We start from the raw sequence: 22,927 nt of genomic DNA on the forward strand, positions 1-22,927 counted from the left end.
CCACTGACCAGAAGAATGCGCCATTGATCTAGTGCCTGATGCTTTGATTCCATTTGGTCGTTTGTTTTCCCCCGTCTCTTACCGAGAAGTAGGCCCTGTGAAAGTATCTGGATAACAATCTGGAGAACAGGCTCATCCAACCCTCCCGATCACCTGCTGGAGATTCTCTGTTCTTTGTCCCAAAGAGGGATTCCACTGAACTCAGGCCTTGTTTGAATTTTAGGAGTCTTAACAAGGTCACCATCAGAGAGCGATATCCTACGCCGTTGATCTCCGACATTCTGGAAGCTGTACAGGGAGCCACCATTTTTTCTAAATTGGATCTCAGAAGTGCCTACCACCTTCTCAGAGTTCGAGAAGGTGATGAGTGGAAAACAGCCTTCAGGACCCCCTCTGGGCACTTTGAATAGAAGGTCATGCCCTTCGGTCTGATCAATGCTCCTGCCATATTTCAGCGTTTTATGGACCGTATGTTTTCTGATCTTCTTTGTCATTCAGTCATTGTCTACTTGGATGACATCTTGGTATACTCACCCACTTTACAGAAACACTCTGAGCATGTTAGGACTGTCCTGCAATGCTTGCAGTCCCACCATCTCCTTGTCTAACCCGCAAACTTTCAGTTTTGGGTCTATACGGTGCCCTACCTATGCTTCATCCTGTCATCCAAAGGTTTCTTGGGTTTGCAAATTTTTACCGCAAATGTATTGCCAATTTTTCCAACATAGTACTACCCATAACCGGCTTGTTAAAGAAATCTACGAAGCCTTTTCAGTGGATGGATGAAGCCTAGACAAAACTCAGAAACCTCAAAGATTTGTTTTTCTCCACCCCCATACTTCACCAGTCTGGCCAATCAAAGGTGTTCATCATAAAGGCTGAGACTTCTGCCAGTGCTGTAGGAGCAGTTCTACTCCAGGAACATGAAGGAGTGGTGCATCCGGTGGCCTATCTATCGAAGACTTTGACACCCAGTCAAAGTAACTATTCAGTAATTGAAAGGGAGCTCCTAGTTATGAAAATAGCCTGCGAAAAATGGTGATATCTCCTCCAAGTGCTTCAACGTGTGGAATGCGTCAATTCCCACCAGGCTCGATGAGCCAATTTCTTTGCCCAGTATGACTTTGAGATCACGTACTTACTGGGAAGTCAGAACATGGTAGCGGATGCCCTTCCCCACCGGTGCTCCTCTGATCATCCTTCTGAAGGGAAAGCTGAGGCGTTCTTCCCCAGGAACAGGATTATTTTACAAGTCTCCACTTTCCTCCAGGAAGTCAGAGTGGTCACCATCCGCTCTCAACCCAAGCTGCCTAACAAGGCCATCTTTCGTGTGGAAAACAAGGAGAGACTCCTCTTTGTCAATCAGAGACTGTTCATACCCCAGAAAGACCTTCGCTTGAAAGTATTAGCCTGGTGTCATGACCACAGCACCGCTGGACATCAGGCATGAAAGGGACCAGTGATCTCATCACGCGTTCTTTCTATTGGCCTGGTTTGGCTTTAGACGTGGAAGAATACACCAAAGCCTGCACAACATGTGACAGAAATAAACACTACACCCAAAGGCTCATTGGACTACTGGAACAAGCTCCCCTACCTACCATAACCTGGAGAAACTTGTACACTGACTTTATTGTTGATCTTCCCGCCCTCTCAGGGCTGCACTTGCGTCATGGTCACAGTAGATTACTTTAGTAGGCGGGCTCACTTATCTCCTCTGTCTGGTCTCCCATAGGCCTCTGTCATGGCCGAAGTATTCACCCGAGACATATTTTGCTTACACAGACTTCCAGAAAAGATTGTGTCAGACAGAGGTAGTCAGTACACCTCCAGGTTTTGGAAGGCACTATGTTCGAGGCTCAGAATAGAAAGGGCCCTGTCATCAGGTTTTCATCAGACCAACGGTCATACCTAATGGTTGAACGGAACCTTGGAACAATATTTACATTGCTACATCAGTACTCATCAAGACAACTGGGTTTCTTTACTCCCCACTGCAGAGTTTGCCCATAATAACTCTGTGCACTCGGTTTTAGGACTCAGTCCCTTTTACTGTACCTACATGCTTCATCCTAGTGGAACCTTCCCAGTGTTCTTTCCACCCACTAAAATTCTGTCCATAGAATCCAGGTTGACGGAGATCGCAGAAGCTCACAAGACTGCCAAGAACACTCTACTGGAATCTAAGCTGACTTACAAGACCCAAGCCGATCGCAAAATGCTCGATCGAACCCACTTTGAAAGTGGATTCTAAGGTCTGGTTTTCCACCAAATACCTGCCACAGTGGGGTTGCCCTTCTAAATTGTTCCCTCGCTTCTTAGGGCCGTTTGAAATCATTTCCCAGATCAATCCTGTGGCTTTTGGTCTTAGACTTCCCAAGAGTATGGGTCGCATACAACCAGTCTTTCACTCGTCTCTTTTATGCATGTCAGATGCTGATGTTACAACACTACCCATTCGCAGATCCACATCACGGTCGTACCCCAGTACTGAGGAATATAGGGTCTCACAGATAGGTGATTCCCGCTGTAGAAGGGGACGTTTGAAATACCTGGTATCATGGAAAGGCTATCCTACCTCCGAAGACTCGTGGGAGCCCAGTTCCTTTGTACATGCCCTGGATTTGATCTGCAAGTTCCATTGTTCCCATCCGGGTAAACCCGGGAACGCCCTGGGTAGAGGGGGGCACACTGTCATGCGCTCTCCCACCTGCCACATCTTAGATCGCTGGCCTGCTCTCCGCCATTGATTGTTCTCTCATGTTCTAAGTCCGCACCGCTAACACGGTCTAGTTATTTCAAACATGGGCGCCGCCGGGAGGTTCATATTCCCAGCCATCCCGGAAGACAGCGCGTTGCAACCCGTGAGTTTTCACTCTATCTTTGGTTCATCGCTTTTGTTATTTCCCTTTGGCTCTGCCCCTCGTTTCCTCCTCACCGCGTTCTCTCTCTGTCTCTCTCTCTTTCTCTCTCTCTCTCTCTCTCTCTCCCTCTCTCTCTCTCTCTCTCTCTCTCTTTCTCTTTCTTTCTCTCTTTCTCTTTCTTTCTCTTTCTCTTTCTCTCTATCTCTCTTGCTCCCTTTCTCTCTCTTTCTCTTTCTCTCTTTCTCTCTTTCTCTCTTTCTCTCTCTCTCTCTCTCTCTCGCTCTTTCTCCCTCTCTTTCTCCCCCTCTCTCTTTCCCCCTCTCTTTCTCCCTCTCTCTCTTTCTCTCTCTCCCTCTCTTTCTCTCTCTCCCTCTCTTTCTCTCTCTCTCTTTCCTTCTCTCTCTCTCTTCCTTTTTTCACTGTCTCCAGAGCTCTGGACTATTGCAACAGCCTCTTTCTAAATCTTCCTGCCTCTACTCTTCGATCTTTACAACTTATCCAGAACAGGACACCAACTGAGGGTCTGATGCCTCTCCAAGCAGAGACTTGGGGGCAGATCTATCTCCTCGGCTGGTGCCTCCCTCTGGAACAGCCTCCCTGCCTCTCTCAAGCTTCAGCAGAACTACCTCCGGTTCCGCAAGAAACTCAAGACCTCTTTGCTTCTGCTTTCTCCCTTCCTCTCCCCTGCTGATGCACCTGACTGCTCTGCGAACTTGTCACCCTCTGAACTCGGGGGCCCAGGCTCCTGCATGTCCAGTTGCCCTTGCACTGCATCCGTCTCTCTACACGTATGAACAACCCGCTGGCTGCACTTGTGAATTAACTGCACTTCTCCACTTCCCTCTTCCCTGCACTTGCGCGATCTGAATTACACAAGGCCTAGTAGGATCGTTATATTGTCCTCCCTTGTTTCCCCCTCCTTGACTTGTTGCGCCTAGAAACACTTGTGTACAGGCACGTTATAAATGCCACATCATCTCATATCATAACCAGGTGTTTAGTGTCTTGATCATGCCTTCATGTAATCACTGGTACGATTTCTACGCACACTAGCCATCCATTCCTTCCAGCCCTCCGTTGGGAGTTTTTTCAGAACAGCAGAGCACAGCACAGCCTTTCTCATGCTGTACTGTCCTGCTTATGTTTTCTGGCTGTCTAGAATATCACCTGATCTCTGCTGTGTTGCCAGCCCATTCATGCAGGCTTCCTGCCGCAGGCTCTTGATGTATTTGTTCAGAATGCATTTCCTGGATTATGGGGATCTGTTGCCAGGTTTTTGGGTGGCCCATACCACGTTTTTGCTGCTAGAAATGTCACACTTTTCTCTGTTCTCACTGAAACTGTTGTCGAATGTGCTAGTATTGAGGATATGGCTGCTGTAATTGCCCTTCAACCTAACCGAGGCTGCACCGATGCTTTGGAGACGGCTTGTGCCTGGGATTGACCACTTCAGTGAGGTTGTCAAAGCCACAGATATTTACATTGCCCCTTGCGCATGTTTGCTCCGGAGAAATGGCTTCTTGTTGCTGCTGATGGACCTCTTTGATTTCCTTCTTTTGCTCATTGTGCCCTTTTAAGGAGTTTAATAATTTGGTGCTCCATGGCTTTTTCTTAACATTTTTTTTGTATACCTGGCAGTGTTTATTACCCACTTCCTTAATAGAATGCATGGCACTGGTAGAGGCTGGGTGTTAGGGAGAGTTTTAATTTTTAGTGTTTAATTCCTCCCACCTTAGAGACCCCCAGCTCTTTTGCTGAACTTTAGGACTTTTGTTTTTGGAGTCTGACAAGCTCCATAGGCGGCATGTTTTACATTGTGACACACAGCACACTCAGTGCAGTGGCGCAGAGAAATCCTTTGGATCTTTGCTAAGTTTTAAATACCTTCTCTTGGATAAACTGTTTCCAAGACCAGTAAAGTGAAATTGACTTTACTTACCTTTCATAACTTGGTAGACCCAGCACACACACCATCTTCCATAGAGTGCTGGAGGGGTTACTTAGTATCCCCTTTGTCTACCTTCTCATGTAACATTTTTTATGTTACCCTTTCTACAATTAATGGCTGGTGGCAGTTGTTTACTTTTTCCTAAAATTGTGTGTTTTTACCGCAGGCTGTGTCACAGCTGCAGTATAGCACCCATGGGTGTCCATTTTGTCAAAATGGCCCGGTCTTCTTTTTTTGCCATTTCTTGTTGTAAAGGTCCTTGAGATTTACTCTGTGCGTCAAACCATGTTTGGTCGCTTTGTTTGTTTTTGTCTTTGGCGGGATTCGCTGGTGAAGCCGCCACTAGCTCCAGCGTGTCTGGCAGGTCAGGAAGCGAGGGAGGTGCCCGAAACTCCCCTGTGCTTAGCCTCCTTGGATACAGGAATGCACCCAAAGGTGATTGGCTGGCTGGCTGTCCTTGGATGACGGCCATCCTGCTGTGTGAGTGACAGCTAGGCTGTGAATAAATGGGAGAGACTTGCATAAAAGGCGATGTATTTTGCAAGGAAGGCAGAGTAGACCACTGCACGAAGGAATCTGAAGAAGAATTTGGAAGAGAAGCTTGCTACAACACCTGGTTTGTTGGTTTGCCCAGTGAAGCCCTGCTGCAGTGCTGAAGCTCCGAATTCACCTCGACTAGAGAAGCCCTGCAAAGGACTACTTCTCCCCTTGGGTCGCCCTAAGACAAACTCGACTGGAAATCCTTTCTCTGCTGGCTGTACTTCCATTTGCTGCTGCAGGAACCAGTGCCAGGGGACAGGAACACCAGAATCAAGACCTCCGGACTCCCCCCGAAACGGGGCTGACCAAGCCTGAGCCACCTCAAGAGTGCTGGACCCCAGAAGCAAGGAAAGTCCACAAGGTAACCAAGAACCTCTGTGGTGCTATTCGCGGGAAGCTGCAACCGCGAAGTGCCGCTGATGTGAACTTTGCCCATTCCTGCTGCCGACCTTCAAATCGTAGTGCAGGTATCCCCAGACGTCCTCCCTCTTGTCCCCAAAACTGAGGCCCAGGAATAACCGGATCTGCAGGAACTAAAACAGGAACACAAGCCAGCTGGAACCATTTCTTCAGACCTAAGGTACTGTGAACTAAGGGGTACTTACCTCTTGTGTGTAGCTTGCCTGTTCTTAGTTGAGACTTGCATTGGCCGCCTTCTGCAGTTGCCTGCAGATTTTCTCTTCACAAGCTACCCAGCTTGTGGCCCAAAAGTGATTTCTTTAACAACAGACTCTTTTAACATTGTGAAAGACTTTTTACCAACCTTCAAGAAGTGGGCGGTTCAAAAGTGCTTACCTGTTTGAGAAACTTGTTAACCATCGTTTCCTTCCCTAACCTTTTCCTTTTTGCCACAACATCAGTATTGCCAGTTAAGTGTGAAAAGGATATATTAATGTCCACAGTGTCCTAATTATTGAAGTGACCTCAGGGTGTAGGAAATCTGTGTGCCATCGCAAAAGGATATCCACTTACTTTATTAAACTGAAGGAGTGTATTTTGAAGTGTATTGTTACCAAGTGCTGCCTTCTAAAGAAGGCTTATTTTAAAACTGATGATAAATTATTAAATAATTATTTAATCAAGAAACCTTGAGAGTAAGTGTTATTTGGATACTTGTCACTGTGAAACTCTGTTGCAACCCTAAAGCTCACATTGACCCCTCTTGAGATAAGCCTGGATGCTCAGTCACTCCAGAAACTTATGTAGTACAGGCTTCTTCCAAAGGTTGGGTTGCCTATTGCCAAAAGGACAAGGCTGGTGTAGTCTCCCACAGGGTTCCTACATATAATCTTGCCTAACACTGGGGTTGATTGTTCCAGTATTGCAATGCACTTTTCATCTCTGTATCGAAACATAAAATTAGTTTCCTCCACTCTGAGGCTGCGTGGTCTAGGGTGTGGCCTTCAGCCAATATTCAAGCCTCATCCCTGCAACAGACTGATCCCTAGTAGATGGACCAAACACAGTCTTCGCTACTAAATGGTGAGAGGTAAAGGAATAAGGCACTCCAATTCTGTATAGTCATAATTTAATAATGGGACCCCATAGACGCAAACATTAAAACATAAATAAACCTGTAGTAGCCAGCATGTGCCATTGAGACATGCATTTCTAGTGACATTGTCCTCATGAAGCCAGGCAGAGATGGGTGAAAATAGGGATTGAAATACAGGATGCAGATAAATAGCAAAAGCACATGAAAAGAATCGAAGTGCTGATGGGCAACAGTCCCTAAAACGATCGAATTGCTGGTGGGCGACAGTCCCTAAAATGAAGAATGAAGCAGCATCTGGTTTGACTGCCTGTTTGATAAGGGGCTTGGCACGTACATTGTGCTTTATCCATCTTGGAGTATGTTAGGAAAGATTTATTTCTTTTTACTGCTTTCCCTCCATAGAACTTAATGGGACACCTTTCCTTTTGCTATTGTTTTGAAACTTTTCCTGACTTTTGGAGGTAAGTTAAAGTCTCTTTTCTCCACTTACCTTGCTAAGCTTATGTATTTTGGGGACACTGATCAGTCCCTATGGTTGACATTGCAGGAGAACTTTGTTCTCCATAGTGCAAAGTGAGGAGTAAGACGTTTTGAGTGTGCAGGCCATATCTCTTCCCAGCATTGTGATTCTGATTGTGAATGGCACAGAAAACAAAACCGATCCTTAGTTTGATCTATACTGTGTAGCGCCTAGCCCTTCCATAAGCCTGCTCCGAGCACTGAGCGAGTGAGGCATTTGGAGTGTGCAGTCTGTGCAATCCGTGGCGGCACTGTGCGGCCCACAGATTCTTGTCTTTTCTGCACTATTTACATACACCAGCTCATCATATCATCGAATTATTGGAAGTAAGTGACATTGACTTGGAATTTGACTTTCTCTCACTCTGCTTTATATTTCGGCATATAACTCTGCCAAAAAGCTTTGCGGTGTTTGCACTGCACACCTTTATTTAAGTGCTTAAGTGCTGTTGGATAAAGTGTCTCGTAGTTTAGGCACCTACTTATTGCTCTACATTGCTTTATCTGTGTGAATTGCTTTTGTACTTGACGGTGCCATGGATGGTGTATGATCTAAGGAGCAGTAAGAGAAACATGGATATAAACATGTCATTGAGGAGTCATGCTGCCACTTCTTATATGGGTAGTTCATATAAATATGACCCATCATAAAAAAGCTTGCGGCACCAGACTGATTACCAATAGCAAGCCACGCAACCCTGGGCGGACAATGGCACAGGTGGTAGTGTGTTCTTTTTCCCCTGCGTGTAAAACACCTGTAGCTCCACCGTTTTCGCCAAGGTGCCTTTGATCGTCAAATCTAGGTGGGAACTGTTACAAACTATTAATACCACAGTGAAAGGCTTCAATGCCATTAAGGAGGAGTTAAGAGTGGTCGGATTGATGACCCTACAGAACAGATATGTTCTGGACCTCCTCGCAGCCATGGAGGGAGGATGAGTGCGCAAAGATAGGGCTAAGTTGATGTACATATGAACCTGTACATGATGAGAAGAATGGGACCTTGATAGAGGCCATATACTCCTTGAAAGAGCTGCACGATTAAATGGAGGAAGAAGTGGATGACATTGAGGATGATATCGGGTTCAGTTATCTATTCACATAAACCAAAAAAAGAGACTGGATCGGGCTCGTTTATAGACCGCTAGGTTCAGCCCTAGGTCTGCCTATGGACAATCGAAAACTAAAGAACCAAACAGTCTTCCTCACTCTTCTTCAGTCCATAATATACCTGACTTGGGCCATGTACCAAATAGGTCCTGAGTCGTTAAATTTCTTTAAACCATATTTCGTTTATTTTGACAAAAAGGACACACGTATATCTTGCAAACATTAAAAAATGCAAACATTACAAACATACCACTTTCAGAGGCACAATTCTACAATATCATATTCTAAAATTCATCCTAAAAATGATTTGAAATAAAACATACACAAAAATATTCATAAAACCACACCCTTCCTATACAAAACTAAAACCAATTGTGCAGTGTTATCACCAAACCATTTTCTCAGTGCAATAATAATGTGCAAATTCGCTAATAAATTGCAATACCAAGTTGGTTAAGCAGCATCAGACACCTCCTCTAATTTGAGGATGCCTTACCAGAACAATCTGTCCTTTATAGTCTCCCTTAGTCTGCCTATAGGGGACGCTAATTTCAATCTAATGACGATTCATCACACTGTTTTTCAGTGTGTATGACCCAACATGTTTCGTCTATCTTACAAAGACAAGTTCTATAAATTGTCCGTAGACTTCTTCAGGTTGAACCAACAAAAAACAATATATAAAAAACACAAACAATATAGCCTCAAACATTCACTTTAGCCTGTTCCTGACTAGGCTAGTATTCTTGTTCTTCACACTGTGTGAAGTGTGGCGATTAGGAGTCCCAAGATCAGGCCTTTAGAGGGGACAACTAGAAATGATGGACCAGAAGAACAGACAAAGAGGAAAGAGGAGGAGAAAAACAAGAAGCAGGCCATTAATATTAATTCTAAATGCAATGTCACCTGCTACCCAAGAGGTATGCTAATTTCCTCACAGTGGGCTTACCGTATATGCCAAGGTATAAATTATTTCCCTTAAGGCACAGGCAGCAATAGGTATCCTGTCTTCTAAATAGACGACCCCAATTCTACAATACGAAAAAAAGGAGAGAGAGAGACAAAATAGAGTAAGAGGGATACCAAGGCCATGCACAACATCAGTCGGGTCTAATGAGCAGTCATCTACTGTCCTTGAAAAAGTGAATAACAACAACTAGGCTCCTGTCACTTATTATATGGTACTCGGTAATGCCACTACCAAAGCAAAGAAATGTGGCGAGAACTCATACCTTCATCCATATTTGTTTACGTGATGTCTAACTATTTATGTACATGTATGTATGTATTTTCGTCAAAAAATATATACATCTGAACGTGTGGGGGGGCTGGATGACATCCTTATCGTTAACGTGGTGCGGGATCTAACACTCCTGTGTCCCTACATACCGTATTCACTAAAAGGCTAATCTCTTCCTCTATCATTCAACGATGCAGGCAATAGGTTCAGTATGTGTCAATTACCTTTACGGCACTCAGATGATGTTTCCTGTGATTAAAGCAAGCCTTAAAATAGGGTCTCTGAAGCCCTCTGCTCACAACAGCTGCAGTCTTCTCCCACTCTAAAGGAGAAATGGGAGTTGCGGTAAGAGACAGGGAACAGCGCGCCCTAGTGGCATCTACAGCTTGCAACATAACACACTCTGCGTACAGTGACTCGCTCACCTGACAAGATGCTCTGTAGTTCCGGGACCGGGACGTGGTCTCCTGTAGTTAATACTGTATAGTCTCCAGATGAACGCAGACGTATTCGCTCAACTGCGCCGTGTGCTGCCTGGAACTAAATACGATACTCTTAAATACTGAATACGGGTAATCACGTGATCATTAATAGGCTTCCTAACACTGGGACGTGGCCTCATCCAAGCTCCATGAGTGGGGGCTTGAACTCCTGGGTTGCCAGCGTACAGATGGGATGGCAGTCAGCATCGCTTACAAATGAAGTTTGTAAAAAAGTGGATGCAGCAAATAGAGGCATGTGCACAATGCCTTTACCAAAACGGGCTCCGGTCTGACACTATTTATAGTAATGAGCTCATACCTGCTCCGTGTGAGAACCATCTTGCTTGTAAATTAAAGGACCACCTCTAATGGGGAACAATAAGATTTCAAAGTATAAAAACATGTATAAACACATGAATGAGCGAGGAAGGAGAGGAGGCTGAGGGAAGCTTGAAAGAGAGCGGAGTGTCATCCGCATAACACAAAGTTAGAAGAGAAGGTGGAGATCAGATGGACCAAAGGGGCCAGATAGATATTGAAGAGCCAGGGTGAGAGGATAGAGCCCTGGAGGACACCACATATGGAGAGAGAGGTTGTAGAGAAAAAGGTCCCAAGTTGGACCTGGGAGGGTCGGTCCAGGAGGAAGGTGGTCAGCCACGCCAGGACCTGATCTGCGATGCCCAGGTTCCCTCAGTCGATTGACTGTATCAAAATCAGAGGAAAGGGTCAAGGAGGATGAGAATAGAGGGAGAGCTGGAATCAAAGATTAGAGAGCAGATCTTCACGGGTATTCAGGAGAGCAGTTTCCATGCCTCTGCCTGCTTGGAAGCTAGACTGATGATCATGGAGACAATCAACAGATTCAGTGTGGAGAGTAAACTGGGAGATGGCCATCTTTTACAGAAGTTTGCCCAGGGGTGATAGAAATTGGGCGTTAGTTTGCCAGACAGGTAGGATCGACAGAAGGCTTTTTTAGGGGAGTGTGCACAAGGAGAGGGGAAAGAGTGATTGAGAAATCTTCCAAGGCTTGAGCGAGGGTGGCAATGTGGTCCTTTAATAGTTCTAGAAGAGCAGGGGAGCACCTGTTTGGACGTTACTTTCATAGATTGGACTGGTCTATAAAAACTTTGTCCGGTGTTGTCGGAGAGAAGGAGGAAAAGGGAAGAGGAGAGACGGCATAAGGGGGCCTCAGATGGAGAGGTAGAGGAAGAAGACAGAGAGGGCACGATGTCCTGAGTATTAGTGGTGAAATGAGAAGCCAGAGCCGTACAGGGGGCTTGGGAGGTTAACAGGAGAGGTGGGGACTGCAGTAGGATTGGCCAGCTACTTGCAGATTTTAAAGCGTTTGGCTGTTTTGTTAGAGGCTGCAGAGAGACAGGCTTGAATATGGACCCTCTTCTTGGAGAAGACAGAGAGTCTGTATTTCCGTAGGAGCAGGCGGCAGGTCAGTTTGCCAGATGATGTGCCCAAAGTCCTTCACTTCCTCTCAACCACCCTGCACTTGAACGTGGGGGTAGGCTTCAGATGGATTCTCATGACAGGGGCAAGGATGTCCAGAGTGGTGGTGATAGAAAGATGCAGGTTGGAGAGGGCTGTGTCAAACTGGGAGTCAGCCGCAGGAGTAGGAGGATCAGAGAAAGTGGCGGCAAAGGCGGCCACTGACCCTTGCTTCATGGGCTGAATGACCGAAAAGAAAGGTCATTTTCAAGTCTGATTATTGTTAGGATTACAACCAATATTGCATGTGTCACCAATGTGTGTGATGTCCCAAGTCTGTAAGCAATTGCACTGTTATACATACATTAAAGAATAACAAAAATGTGTTGCAAATATAGGTAAGTGATATAGGCCGGTGGCACGTGTGGATGGAAGGGTAGGAAGAAACATGTAAGACAGGGCATACAGAGTTGGGAGAAGGATGAAATGGGTTAGTAGCGTTAGCAAGACTGCCCCAACGGCGCTAGCATCTTCTCTATTACACCACCTCCTTCAGCTTCTATCTGACCTCCCCTGGGCCCCACATCTTGCACACTCTGGGATGTATCGGCCCCAGATTCACCTTCAACCTCTACACTCCAGACACAGCCAGAGGAGAGCCTTCCTCCATCTGACACTGCGTGTCATCTCCTTTCCTGCCCCATGGGGAGCCTCGCCGCTGCTATACTTTGGCTTTTTCACTCACCCACCAACCATTAGACACCATCAAGTGGCCTATTAGGGCATTCCCAATGGGGACCATTGCTGCTGCCCCACAGCGCTTTCAGTATTACATTAGTGTGCCTTAATTGGCAGCAGTGCACTGACCAGCGTGCAGTCACTGCACACGTCATCATGTGGTCACATCAAGTGTAGTATTTAAATCACATGAAACGTGGCAGCTGTCACTGAATCCAGTACGACTGCCATTTCAAACTGTAGGAGTCTCATCGGGTAAAGAGGCATAGCCTCAACACGGTGGTCTCAACCATATCCCTTCTTATTCAGAAGATTTGGCGCTAGGCTCAAACACGGGGCCTGCCATGCATCGGTCATCCATACCTGCCGACACTCAACTGGGGAAGCCACTTTTCACCTCTCCTTTTGTTTCACTGGCAAACTGGTCCCGTGGCCACTTCCCCACCCCCGAGACCTGTTATATCTATTGAATCGCCGACTGGCTTACGTGCCCGCCTGGCTCTCGATTCTTGCACTTATGGCTTTTTCCGTTCCCCCACTCACGGCACCGGGTTCCTGCCTGTGCTTCTGCCATGCCTTAATTTGGTACGTACTCTGCCAGCGTTTCTCTGATCTCTCAGACTTGCTCATCCCTTGCCTTTAACCAAATATCCTGGCCTATATGTCGCTCACACAGGCTAGCCTCTGGCAACCCACTCGCTTTTCCTAATGCCTTGGGCTCCAGACACAAACTCTTGTTCAGAAGGGAATTGCCATTGCATTTCGGTGCTGGACTGCCCATGTGGGCAGGACAAAGATTGATATGCAAATGGATATTTCCCCATCTGTGAAAGGTACAGTGAGCAAAAAGCAGATGGCTGCGAACTCTCAAGTGGTTACAAACCACTGAACAGGTTATCATGCCGTGTATTTCGAGAGAGGGGCGCCTGCTACCTTTTTTGTCCCTAAGGCATGTAATGTGAGAATGAGGGAGGCTTTGAAGGTGATGCGAGTATGACTAAGACGTGTGATGTGAGAATGAGTGATGCACCGTACCAGAGTCTGTCATGATTGATTGCTGTTTGCAAGACGTTATGATGACTTCTAACCCGTTCACCGTTCTCACCTTGCAGAGGGCTGTACAGTGGGCCTTGCCTTTCATCGTTTTTGGTGCCACTGGACTGTCTGCTGGGCTCCTTACCCTCTTTCTGCCAGAGACGCTAAACACAATCCTTCCGGACACCATTGCAGACCTGGATACCTGCTCCTACCACCGCCTTGGGGAGGAAACCGTGCCCCTGCAGTCCCTTAAGAGCAAAGTGGTATGTGGGCCTTGTTACAGGGTGTAGCACAGACTGCATTGGGTCATTGGATCTCATTGGGGGGATGGGGGTGTCTCGCATGTTTTCAGAGGTCTCATAATTGTGCTGCTTGGATTAAAGGTTTGACTGCCACATGTCATCTTTAGTAACGTTAAAACCATAAACATGCAAACTATGGACCATGGGAACAAATGCTCTGTGGCGACACTAAATTGCTCTTTTTAGCTCAGTGTATGAAAGTAGGAAAGAAATGGGTTGGAGCTTAAGATGAGCCTTCTGTGAAGAGCTGTTGATTGTAGGATGACTGAGGGAGCGAATGTCTCCACAGGCTGACCCAGGGGTCTGCTACAGGCGATGACGAAGATCTGCATTTTAGCAATTAGGATAAAACCAAAAGAACCTTACCTTGCCCCATAGAAACCACGTACAGTGGATAATGAACTGTAATTGAACTGTAATTGAAATATAAAAAAGGACCCTGGAGGTGCATGAGAATAAGAGTAATAAGCAGGTAGACACTAAATTGATTTCAAAGATAAACCTGTTCCAGCCACAGATGCAACAGTAGCCAAGAGGGAAGAAGGGTATGGTTCTCAGTATATGTAAGTGGGAGGTAAGGGAAGTGTAGACCGTGCGGGACAGGACGTTAGCGAGGTGAAAAGAAAGGTGATCAGCAAATGCAGTGCAAGTGATCCTAGTAATGTGACATTCTTTCTATTCAGTTTGCATTTTTCCTGTGTGTGACAAATTTGAGCTACTGCATAAAATAATACATTGAAGGGAATGAAAAAAGAAAGAATTGCAGAGGTTCTAGACCAAGCAAAGCTTGCAAAAGATCCAATTGTCTTGCATGTTCTCAAGTGCCCCCCGGAGGTCGTCCTTGATGGCCATCGTCTTTGTCTTTTAGAATGACTTGCGGGAGGATCCCATGTTGGAGAGTAGCAGCGCAGACGAGGAAGAGTTCTACGATGCGGAGGAGGAATCGCGGCTGATGAAATGATTGAAGCAGACGGATTTCCAAGCATTGCCTGTCTGTGCTATCCTTCAGGATTTCTTCGCACCATTGTGAGAGGAGCTGACCAGAAACACTGAGCACCAGGGCCAGACTTCCAACCAGCCCTAGTGCTTTGTGTCTCGGGCCTCTGGGGTGGAGCATGGCATGCATCTCCTTTATGCAAAAGACTGTGACGAGCATCATAAAAAGACTTCTATGCAACAAAATGCCTTTTTTGTAAACACTGTAAATGCTGATTATTGGGGGAGGTGTCATGGTTGAGGTTTGTGCCCCCATGAGTACTCTAAACATCTTACTGTTTATGGGGTGCAGTGCCTCCTCTTCTAGGGTGTGAGCTTAAGGTCAGCAGAAGATATTCTGTAGTGCAACTGTCTCATATCATACTTCATGGATCTCTCAAGCATTGGGTCAGTCATAGTTTTACAGGCATGAGTTTTCCAGTGTCAAATAAGGACCAAGCCCTGCCTGCCTTCCGGTGAGGAATATTTCAATCAACTGAACACATTTGGGACCCAACACTGGCATGCCATGGTAATAGGTCAATGCCGTATTCTGAATGCCCATTAAGGGACAATGTTTTGAAACCATTGAGTTTATGGCCCAAGAAAGACTTCTGTCTGGGTCTAGAAGGGACTTCGTTCCTTCCCATGCACAAAGTTCTCACTAACACAATATGCGGGTACTAAATGATGCATTCTGGTTTGGTCTTCTTATGACACTATGTTGATTTGTATTGTGGGAGGTGCCTCTTATAGTAAGGAGTGCTCTCATAGAAGTTAGACAATTAAGTGAAATGCAGCTGCGTCTTGAGTTGTGAAGAACAGCACCTGAAAGAAGTGGACAATCTGAGAAAAGAGCCCTGCACTTTTAATAGCACCCAGAAAAGGGTAATCTGCTAACATTGCTCCCCTAGTTGTGTGCCCTACCCGATGGTACGAAATCTCCAATGTGTATTTCCCACTTTGATTCCTCCGTAGCTTGTTTCATAATCTTTACGTTCCTTGTTTACCGCTGATTCGTTCTACTGTTTTCCACCTTATGTCATTCCCTCTGTTTCTGTGCGGTGCGTTCGCAATCACCTTGGTGTTTCCCACGTTGCCTCAACCAAAAACATACATTCTGTGGTTTATCTCACCATTGATGTACATAATCCTCTAGGTTTATTTTTTCTATTCTTTTGACCCCACAAAAATAGATAAATAGGTGTATGTCCACTAGGACTGCCTCTCCTCCCTTATTGGTACACCCCCCCCCCTTCCTCCATAATAGAATGTTCATTGCACAACAAATACAGCTTGTATCCCGCACCCCAGACTTTGTCTTCCACTCTTAGTGCTGGATGTTCTTTGTATTTCTTGCACATTACAATCCAATTCCTCGTGGTAAATGTGCTAATACGTTGGCTGCTGGCTTTCACGCTGAATGTCTTATGCATTCATGATGGTCCTCAAGTAATGCCACTTGTGGCCATTGCAGTACCCACTACGGACCAACATTGTTGTCAGTGGAGGCCACACGCGACTGCCCGGTCTGCAACCTCGGTCTACCTTTTCTGTTAGTCTCCTTAAACCGGCCCCATCTCTTTGGGTTCAGCACTTCTCTAGTGTTGCCCGATCATGTAGCTCGTAAGCAGTACATTCTTAACCTCAGGAAAGCAGTGATTTGCAACTCTCATCCACTCCTTACCAGTTATGGCACCCCCTTCAGGTTATTTGCTATTGTCAGCCACTTTGGTGGGACAATCTTACAGTAGCTTGGACAATCTTACAGTAGCTTGTCGAAGCCTGGTCCAGGTGATATATGATCCTCTACTTATGACCCTGTCAGGGTCAACTAAGAAGTAAGTCCTGTGCCTTGCCATAGGGTTCCCCCTCAGATGGCTCTCACCAAAATCAGTCACACTCCTTGGAACCGTTTGGGTCTGATTCCACCAGCCTGAGCAAGCCTTGCACTGTGGATCTCTGCGGTATCCAGGTGTGGGTGCAATATTGGACACAACAAGGTGATTAAGAAGTTTCAGGAAGCTGACAAGGATTGAAGGACTCGTCAACTCCACATAAACACAAAGTTCTTTGAGATAAAAAGGGGTCCACCGAACTGGTTGCACCCTTCTGGGTCATAGTTGTGAAGCGCAGTACTGAATGAGCAACCTATTCGCTGAAAGTGAAGGAGAGAAGCTCTTTGATTCAGCATCTTCTGTCAGATCCCCTTTAGAGTCTTATTGACCGAGTCCTGCGCTCCTTTTTAGGTCTCCTTAGACATGAATATGTATAGGTTGGTTATCCCTCTCTTAAGAATTTCCACTAGACACCTCCTCTTCCCTGTTTGGAGAGGCCAGGAATACTGGGCACAGTGTTTCATTGCTGGTCACTCCAGACGTTACTATGGGTCCGGATCCTCTCTGCACGGACCCCTCACCAGAGGATGGAACAGAGAACGGGAGAAACAGGAGCTTTCACTTTGACACACTTCGCTCCTGATGCCATGTGGCTCAAGGGCCTCCCAACCGATCTGTTGGGCACCTTCACCCAGCCCATGACCCAGAAGCCATTACTGGCTGCCTCAAGGGCCTCCTAACCCATCTCTTCAGCACCTTCACACAGCCCATGACCAAGAAGCCATTACTGGCTGCCTCAAGGGCCTCCCAATCCAGCACGCCCTCTTCTGTGGCAGCCTTTACCAGCCATCAAGATCTGACCTTAACTGGGCAACTGTCCGATAATATGTTGTCTAATATTCCTTTGGAAATTGACAAAGAGAAAATAACTGGTTAGCTGGGAGCCAACATGCACATCAGATCAAATATCTTGCATTTGCCCTTTTACCAAAATCTGTTTTGCAGTGCAAAACAGGTCCTGGACTCTTGCAGCCAGAACATTCCATTGGTATGGCGGGAATGGGTGGGGTAGGGGGCAAAGGACCACTAGTAGGAAAGTCGATCTACAGTGCGACTCAGTTCCCCGGTGGACCAGGGCTTTCCTTCTTTTATTCATTGCTCGGCCCCCAGTAGGTAATCTTCTAGTCTTGCCAAATGCCTGGGTGCATCATTCACTGAGTGTGCAATGTCCATGGCTTCCTTTGTTCATCCATTGCTCTGTCCAGTGGATGCATAATTGCTCCCTCTTCTGGATTCGGAATCTCCTAGGTTTTATTATATCCTTCGTTTCTGCCTTAGGGCATGTAATCTCTTAGGTTTCCCTGAACCCCTGTTATGTAGTAGACTGTACTTTTATTCTTTTTAATTTCCCCATCCCCAGGTATATAAGCTTCTAGGCTTCATTTGAATATCCTTACCCTTGAGGTAATAACTCTCTAGGTGTTCTTGTATTCCTTGCCCTTTCACCCCAGGAACTTGATCTCCTAGCGGTGCTTCTCTTACTCATTACCTTAGCCCTTGGGCATGCAACCTGTGGGTGCCTTCACTCAGTCACTGCACTATCCTCATTTGCTTAAACTCCTAGGTTTCATTGCTACCCGCGGGCGCGCAATCCTCTAAATGTTCTCTTACCTGCGGCCCTCTCCCCTGGGTATGTAATGTCAGAGGTTTCCTGCACTTGTGCATCGCACCATCCCCTGTGCACGTTGGCTCTTGCCATTCATGCTTTTGTTCGCGTCCACCCCCAGGTGCCTACTCTTAGATGTTAGTCCCTTTGGCAGGTAAGTCATCTCCTTGATGTCCTTTCTTGTTCTGCTCTCTCCTAGGTTTCCATGTATGTGTTACCCAACCTTCCAGCAATGCCTGGCATAGGATACCCCAGTTCCTTTGGCTCATTCCCTCCCCTATTTCTGCCCCATGTGGATCTCCTCGCTTTATTGCCCTTCACTATTCCGCAGTTTCCTTCTTCACTAGGTGGCACTGTGCAGTAAATGCATAATCGCTGATGTCTTCCATGTTCCACCCTCTTCCGGTACATGGTGCGGTGTATTTGTTAGTGCCCCGGCACATGTCGGCATGGGTGGTGGGCACACCAGCTGCTACTGCAGCTGGGGGATAAGGGGGGCTCTCTCCCCTCTTGAGGTCAGACTCGTTGCGGGGTCCCTGCATTCCTTAACCCTAGAACTTGCTGGCTGTGCACGAGTCATAGCATTGGACGGTCTAACACTACCTCGTGTTATATTATTAATAAATTGTGCCTAGAGATGTTTATTTATTTTTTGGGGGTGAGTTAAATGAATAATTTACATTTGAAGCAGAATGAAGTTTGCTTTGCATTGCTGAAACTTGCCTTTTTTATTATTATTTTTTTACAGAAGTTGCAGCTGCAAAGGCTTAGTGGACTTTTTTCAAGTTTTTAGCTAATTTTATGGTTTTTATCCAATGTTTCTGCTCTTGGGTTCATGACCCAGGGAACTTGCATAGCAATAGAGTGCCTTTCACCAGGTACAGGACCTACGTGCTTACAGAATCGATGAACTGGCATAGTGATATGCAGCCTTTCATTCTAGGAATACATGTTCTATGTACGTGAACGTAGAGCCTGTCATCCATGGCACTGGGTGCCTCAGGGGATTGGCACAGTAGTACAGGACATTTAATCAGTACAGCTAAGCTGCTCAGGTAACTAGTACTGGGTACATAGCCTTAGATTTCCACTTCTAGATAGACTGGCTGATTAGGATAGTAAGGGAAAGCCTCTCACCTCTGGAGGTACAGGCGTCAGGTGATTGGGACAGCGATACAGAGCCTTTCACATCTAGGAATACATGATCTATGTGTGTGAACGTAGAGCCTGTCATCCATGGCACTGGGTGCCTCAGGGGGTTGGCACAGTAGTACAGGACATTTAACCAGTGCAGCTAAGCTGCTCAGGTAACTAGTACTGGGTACATAGCCATAGATTTCTACTTCTAGATGGACTGGCTGATGAGGACATTAAGGACATGGCGGTACAGGTGTTGGGTGATTGGGACAACGATACAGAGCCTTTTCACTTCCAGGGCTAGATGGCACAGAGCCTTTCACCTGAAGGACTACACCGTTCTGGTGGTGTTTCCCTTTGGTGGTTGTGGTGTAAAGGGTATTGGCACAGTAGTGTTTTTGCCCTTAGTGTAGGACGGCTCAGGAGATGGGCACAGGGATACACATCCATTCCCCTTCATGGCTAGATGGCTGAGGGGATGGACACGGTTAGTTTTACCTCTGAGATTGCTTGGCTTAAGATATTTGGCTCAGGGAGACTGTCTTTCACCAACAAACCAGAGTGCTCCTGGGAATGACACAGAGCTTTCACCTCTAAACCGATTTCATAGTGTGGCCAGAAATTAATTATCTAGAGACCCCCAGCCCCATAATACATGTTTACACTTTTAGTCTGATTACATGATTTTAAATGTCCTGGTTGCTTGTTTTATGGGTGAGACCCTAGGGGGTGAGTGACTTCTCTGTTCCCAGTGGGCATAGGAAAGGCTTACGCAATCTCTCTCTGGACTGAGTGTCCTAGGAGTCTGATCACCTGTGTCCTTGTACCCAGATTTGTGGAACATCTGCTCTGTTCAGGAAGCCTGCTTTGCCATTACATGTGCTATTTTAACAATATTGTTTACAATCCTCCTCACCAAGCGAGGATTTACTTTGCGATTTGCACTAAATGCAGGTTCCCATGCACAATAAAACAAATTAATTAATTGTCTTGTGTCAAAGTGGTGTTAATTTTTCACCTGTTGGAACGACTTCTTTCTAGGGGCACTTCATCAGGCATTGAGGGTCTGGTACAAGCAGTACTCTTTATTCCCGTCCCCTTCGCCCATGCTGACGGAAATTTCTACCACAGGGGCGCACCGGAGCATGCCCTGTAAAGCACCGAACGTGTATCTCTTTAAGAGATCTGAGGCACATGAGGTAATTCCACTAGGCCGGATGGTTCCTCCTCAAGGTCTCCAGAGTACGCTAGTCCTCTGGTGAGGGCTTGGGGAGATGAACCTGTAGTGGGTGGCAGGGTTTCCTGACTCTGTGGTAGCTGACCAAGCAATCTAAGCTTCACTCTCAGGAGTAGAGGGCGGTGGGAGGTTGTTTCCACAACATACTACTGAAAATATCACATGTTTGCATGCAAGGAATAACTACATAAAAGGTATGTACTTACAATTACAAATAAAGCATTAAAAACAGTAATGTGTGAACAATAGGGACACGCTGTCATGATCTCTGCTTCCAAAGGGTCAGGACTTACCCAACTCCCTTGGAAGCAGACCCATAACCCCGGTTCCGGGTGCCGGCCAGTCCCAATTGGGACCTTTTGGACCCTGTCCTGGCGCCAGTGGCACCAGGCTCATAAATATGCCCAGTCCCAGCGCTGGAAGCGCCGGGCTCATAATGCTTGGGTGGACTTACCTGCAGCAGACCATGCTGCTTACTTACCTGCCAGTTTAGCCCCTGATCCTCTTCTGTTTGGGACTACTTTTCCTGTTGGGTGGGGCAGGAGCCACTCCCTGGGTTCAGAACACTGGAACTCTTCTGGAAAGCAGGAACTCTTTTCTTACCTAGGCGAGGCTGTGGAAGGAGACACCTAAGCACTACAGGAGGCTATTTAAACCACACCCGATGGATGAATCTTGCTTTGCGTTATTCTGCATTCTCTGCAGCAGAACGCTCACCGTGTCTTCTGATCCTGTGCCTAAGGGAACAAAGGCTTACCATCCTGGAATCCAGTCTTCAGCAGCACCTATAAAGACAAAGAAAGAACAGGTTAGCACTACGGTCTTCAGTGGCAGCGCATCTCTTACCTGGTCCAGCGGCTGTCACCAACGCCTCGCGCTGCATACCTGCATCTGAAAGACAAAGGCTTACCGACTCTTCGCACGCTCCGGAGGTCTTCGCGCTGCATTCCGGCATCTGAAAGACAAAACCTTACCGGCTCTTCGCACACTCCGGAGGCCTTCAACGCTGCATCCCGCATCTGAAAGGCAAAAGAAGGTGCGTTTAGAGACATTGGGCAACTTTACTACTCACGTGCCATCACTCCTTCCCACGCCGAAATCAGCGGGTATCCCAGCACCCTTCAGCTTCTCTAAAGCTCCGAACTTGTACCTGTAAGGTAAAAGAGACAGTTAGTACGCATCGTGAAGCAGGCAACAAGCGCTCACTTACGTGCTTCCAAGCGCTTCTATTCCTCACGCGGGTTCGATCCTCAACTCTCTTCAGCCCGCCATCCGCCATCGCCGGAACCCTGCAAAACAAGAGGTATCATTACAAAAGAACTTTACATAAGTCAAAAGCCGTACTCACGTGCTCCTCGGCACCGCTCCACAGCAGCTACGCCTTACGCACTTAAAGACTTTTAAGACATTTGAAGTGCCCAGAACTTACCGTTCGTGCAGTAAACGACGGACAGCAGTCCTCTGAGGTCAAGAGGCCTGCACCCTTATCCAGTGAAGAAACTGGTTACGGCACCCTGCCCCCGAGGCAGATGGAGAGCTCGGCGTTCACCTACCTAAGGTGAGATCGTTAACCTTTGGGGTCCTACAGGAGAAGAGAAAGGGAAGATGAGAGAGGCACCCAATAACCCCAGTTCATTAATCCCATATTTTCTATCTGCAGACATCTTACCCTTCGAGTCAGACATACAGTGCACAGAGGTCCAGCCCAAAGAGCCAGCCGTGTGTTACACATCACCTTTGAAGACACGGCATTCACCCAGTCAAGAACGGCGCCTCTGCGGGAATCAGGTGAGCGTTACACACAAACCCATACAACTAGTCAACAAATCTTGGCAGGTAAGACGTGTCAATGCATTGGGAAGGTTTGGAATAGTTCTCAAAGTTTGCCCCTTGAGTCTAAAGGGGCAAAGACATTGGGCCTCATTACAACCTGGCAGCTTTGGATCGCGGTGATTCCGTGACGGCGGTAATAAAGTTTCCGTGTCCGCAAGGTTGCGGAAACACCGTCCGATTACGTGCTGTCGGTCGCGCGCACCACACGGACGCGGAAACGTTGTTACCGCCATCACGGAAAAAGCCACGGAAATGGACATAGCGCTGCCACAAGTAGCGCAAAACCTGTGTCCGCCTCCTTCGCCACGGAACTGGAAATACCATGATCGCCAAAAACCGGAAACGGAGAGGCGGCCATCATATAAAGCACAATCCATTGCCATCCAGAGTCAGCACAAGCCATACTGTGAGATGGCAAAAGGGACCACCAGCATGTCTGCCAGGATTCCAGCGCAGAGGCAGCGCAAACAGCGCTTCAGTGAGGCGGAGCTAACTGTGCTCGTGGAGCACATAGTGGAGCATGCAGAG

At 46.9% G+C, this 22,927-nt stretch overlaps 1 protein-coding gene across 1 annotated transcript in view; it reads left to right on the forward strand.

Annotated features, from left to right (window-relative positions):
• Positions 1 to 20,315, forward strand: part of SLC22A15 (solute carrier family 22 member 15) — a 398,229-nt gene extending 377,914 nt beyond the window's left edge. The window contains exons 11-12 of the mRNA XM_069635638.1: positions 13,486 to 13,674; positions 14,582 to 20,315. Coding sequence (XP_069491739.1) covers positions 13,486 to 13,674; positions 14,582 to 14,674 — 282 coding nt within the window. The 3' untranslated portion in view covers positions 14,675 to 20,315. The remainder of the gene's footprint in view (positions 1 to 13,485; positions 13,675 to 14,581) is intronic.
• The last annotated feature ends 2,612 nt before the right edge of the window (positions 20,316 to 22,927 follow it).

This window comes from Ambystoma mexicanum, chromosome 7p, assembly GCF_040938575.1.
Source record: "Ambystoma mexicanum isolate Mex_15411 chromosome 7p, UKY_AmexF1_1, whole genome shotgun sequence".
NCBI classification, from domain to species: Eukaryota; Metazoa; Chordata; class Amphibia; order Caudata; family Ambystomatidae; genus Ambystoma; species Ambystoma mexicanum.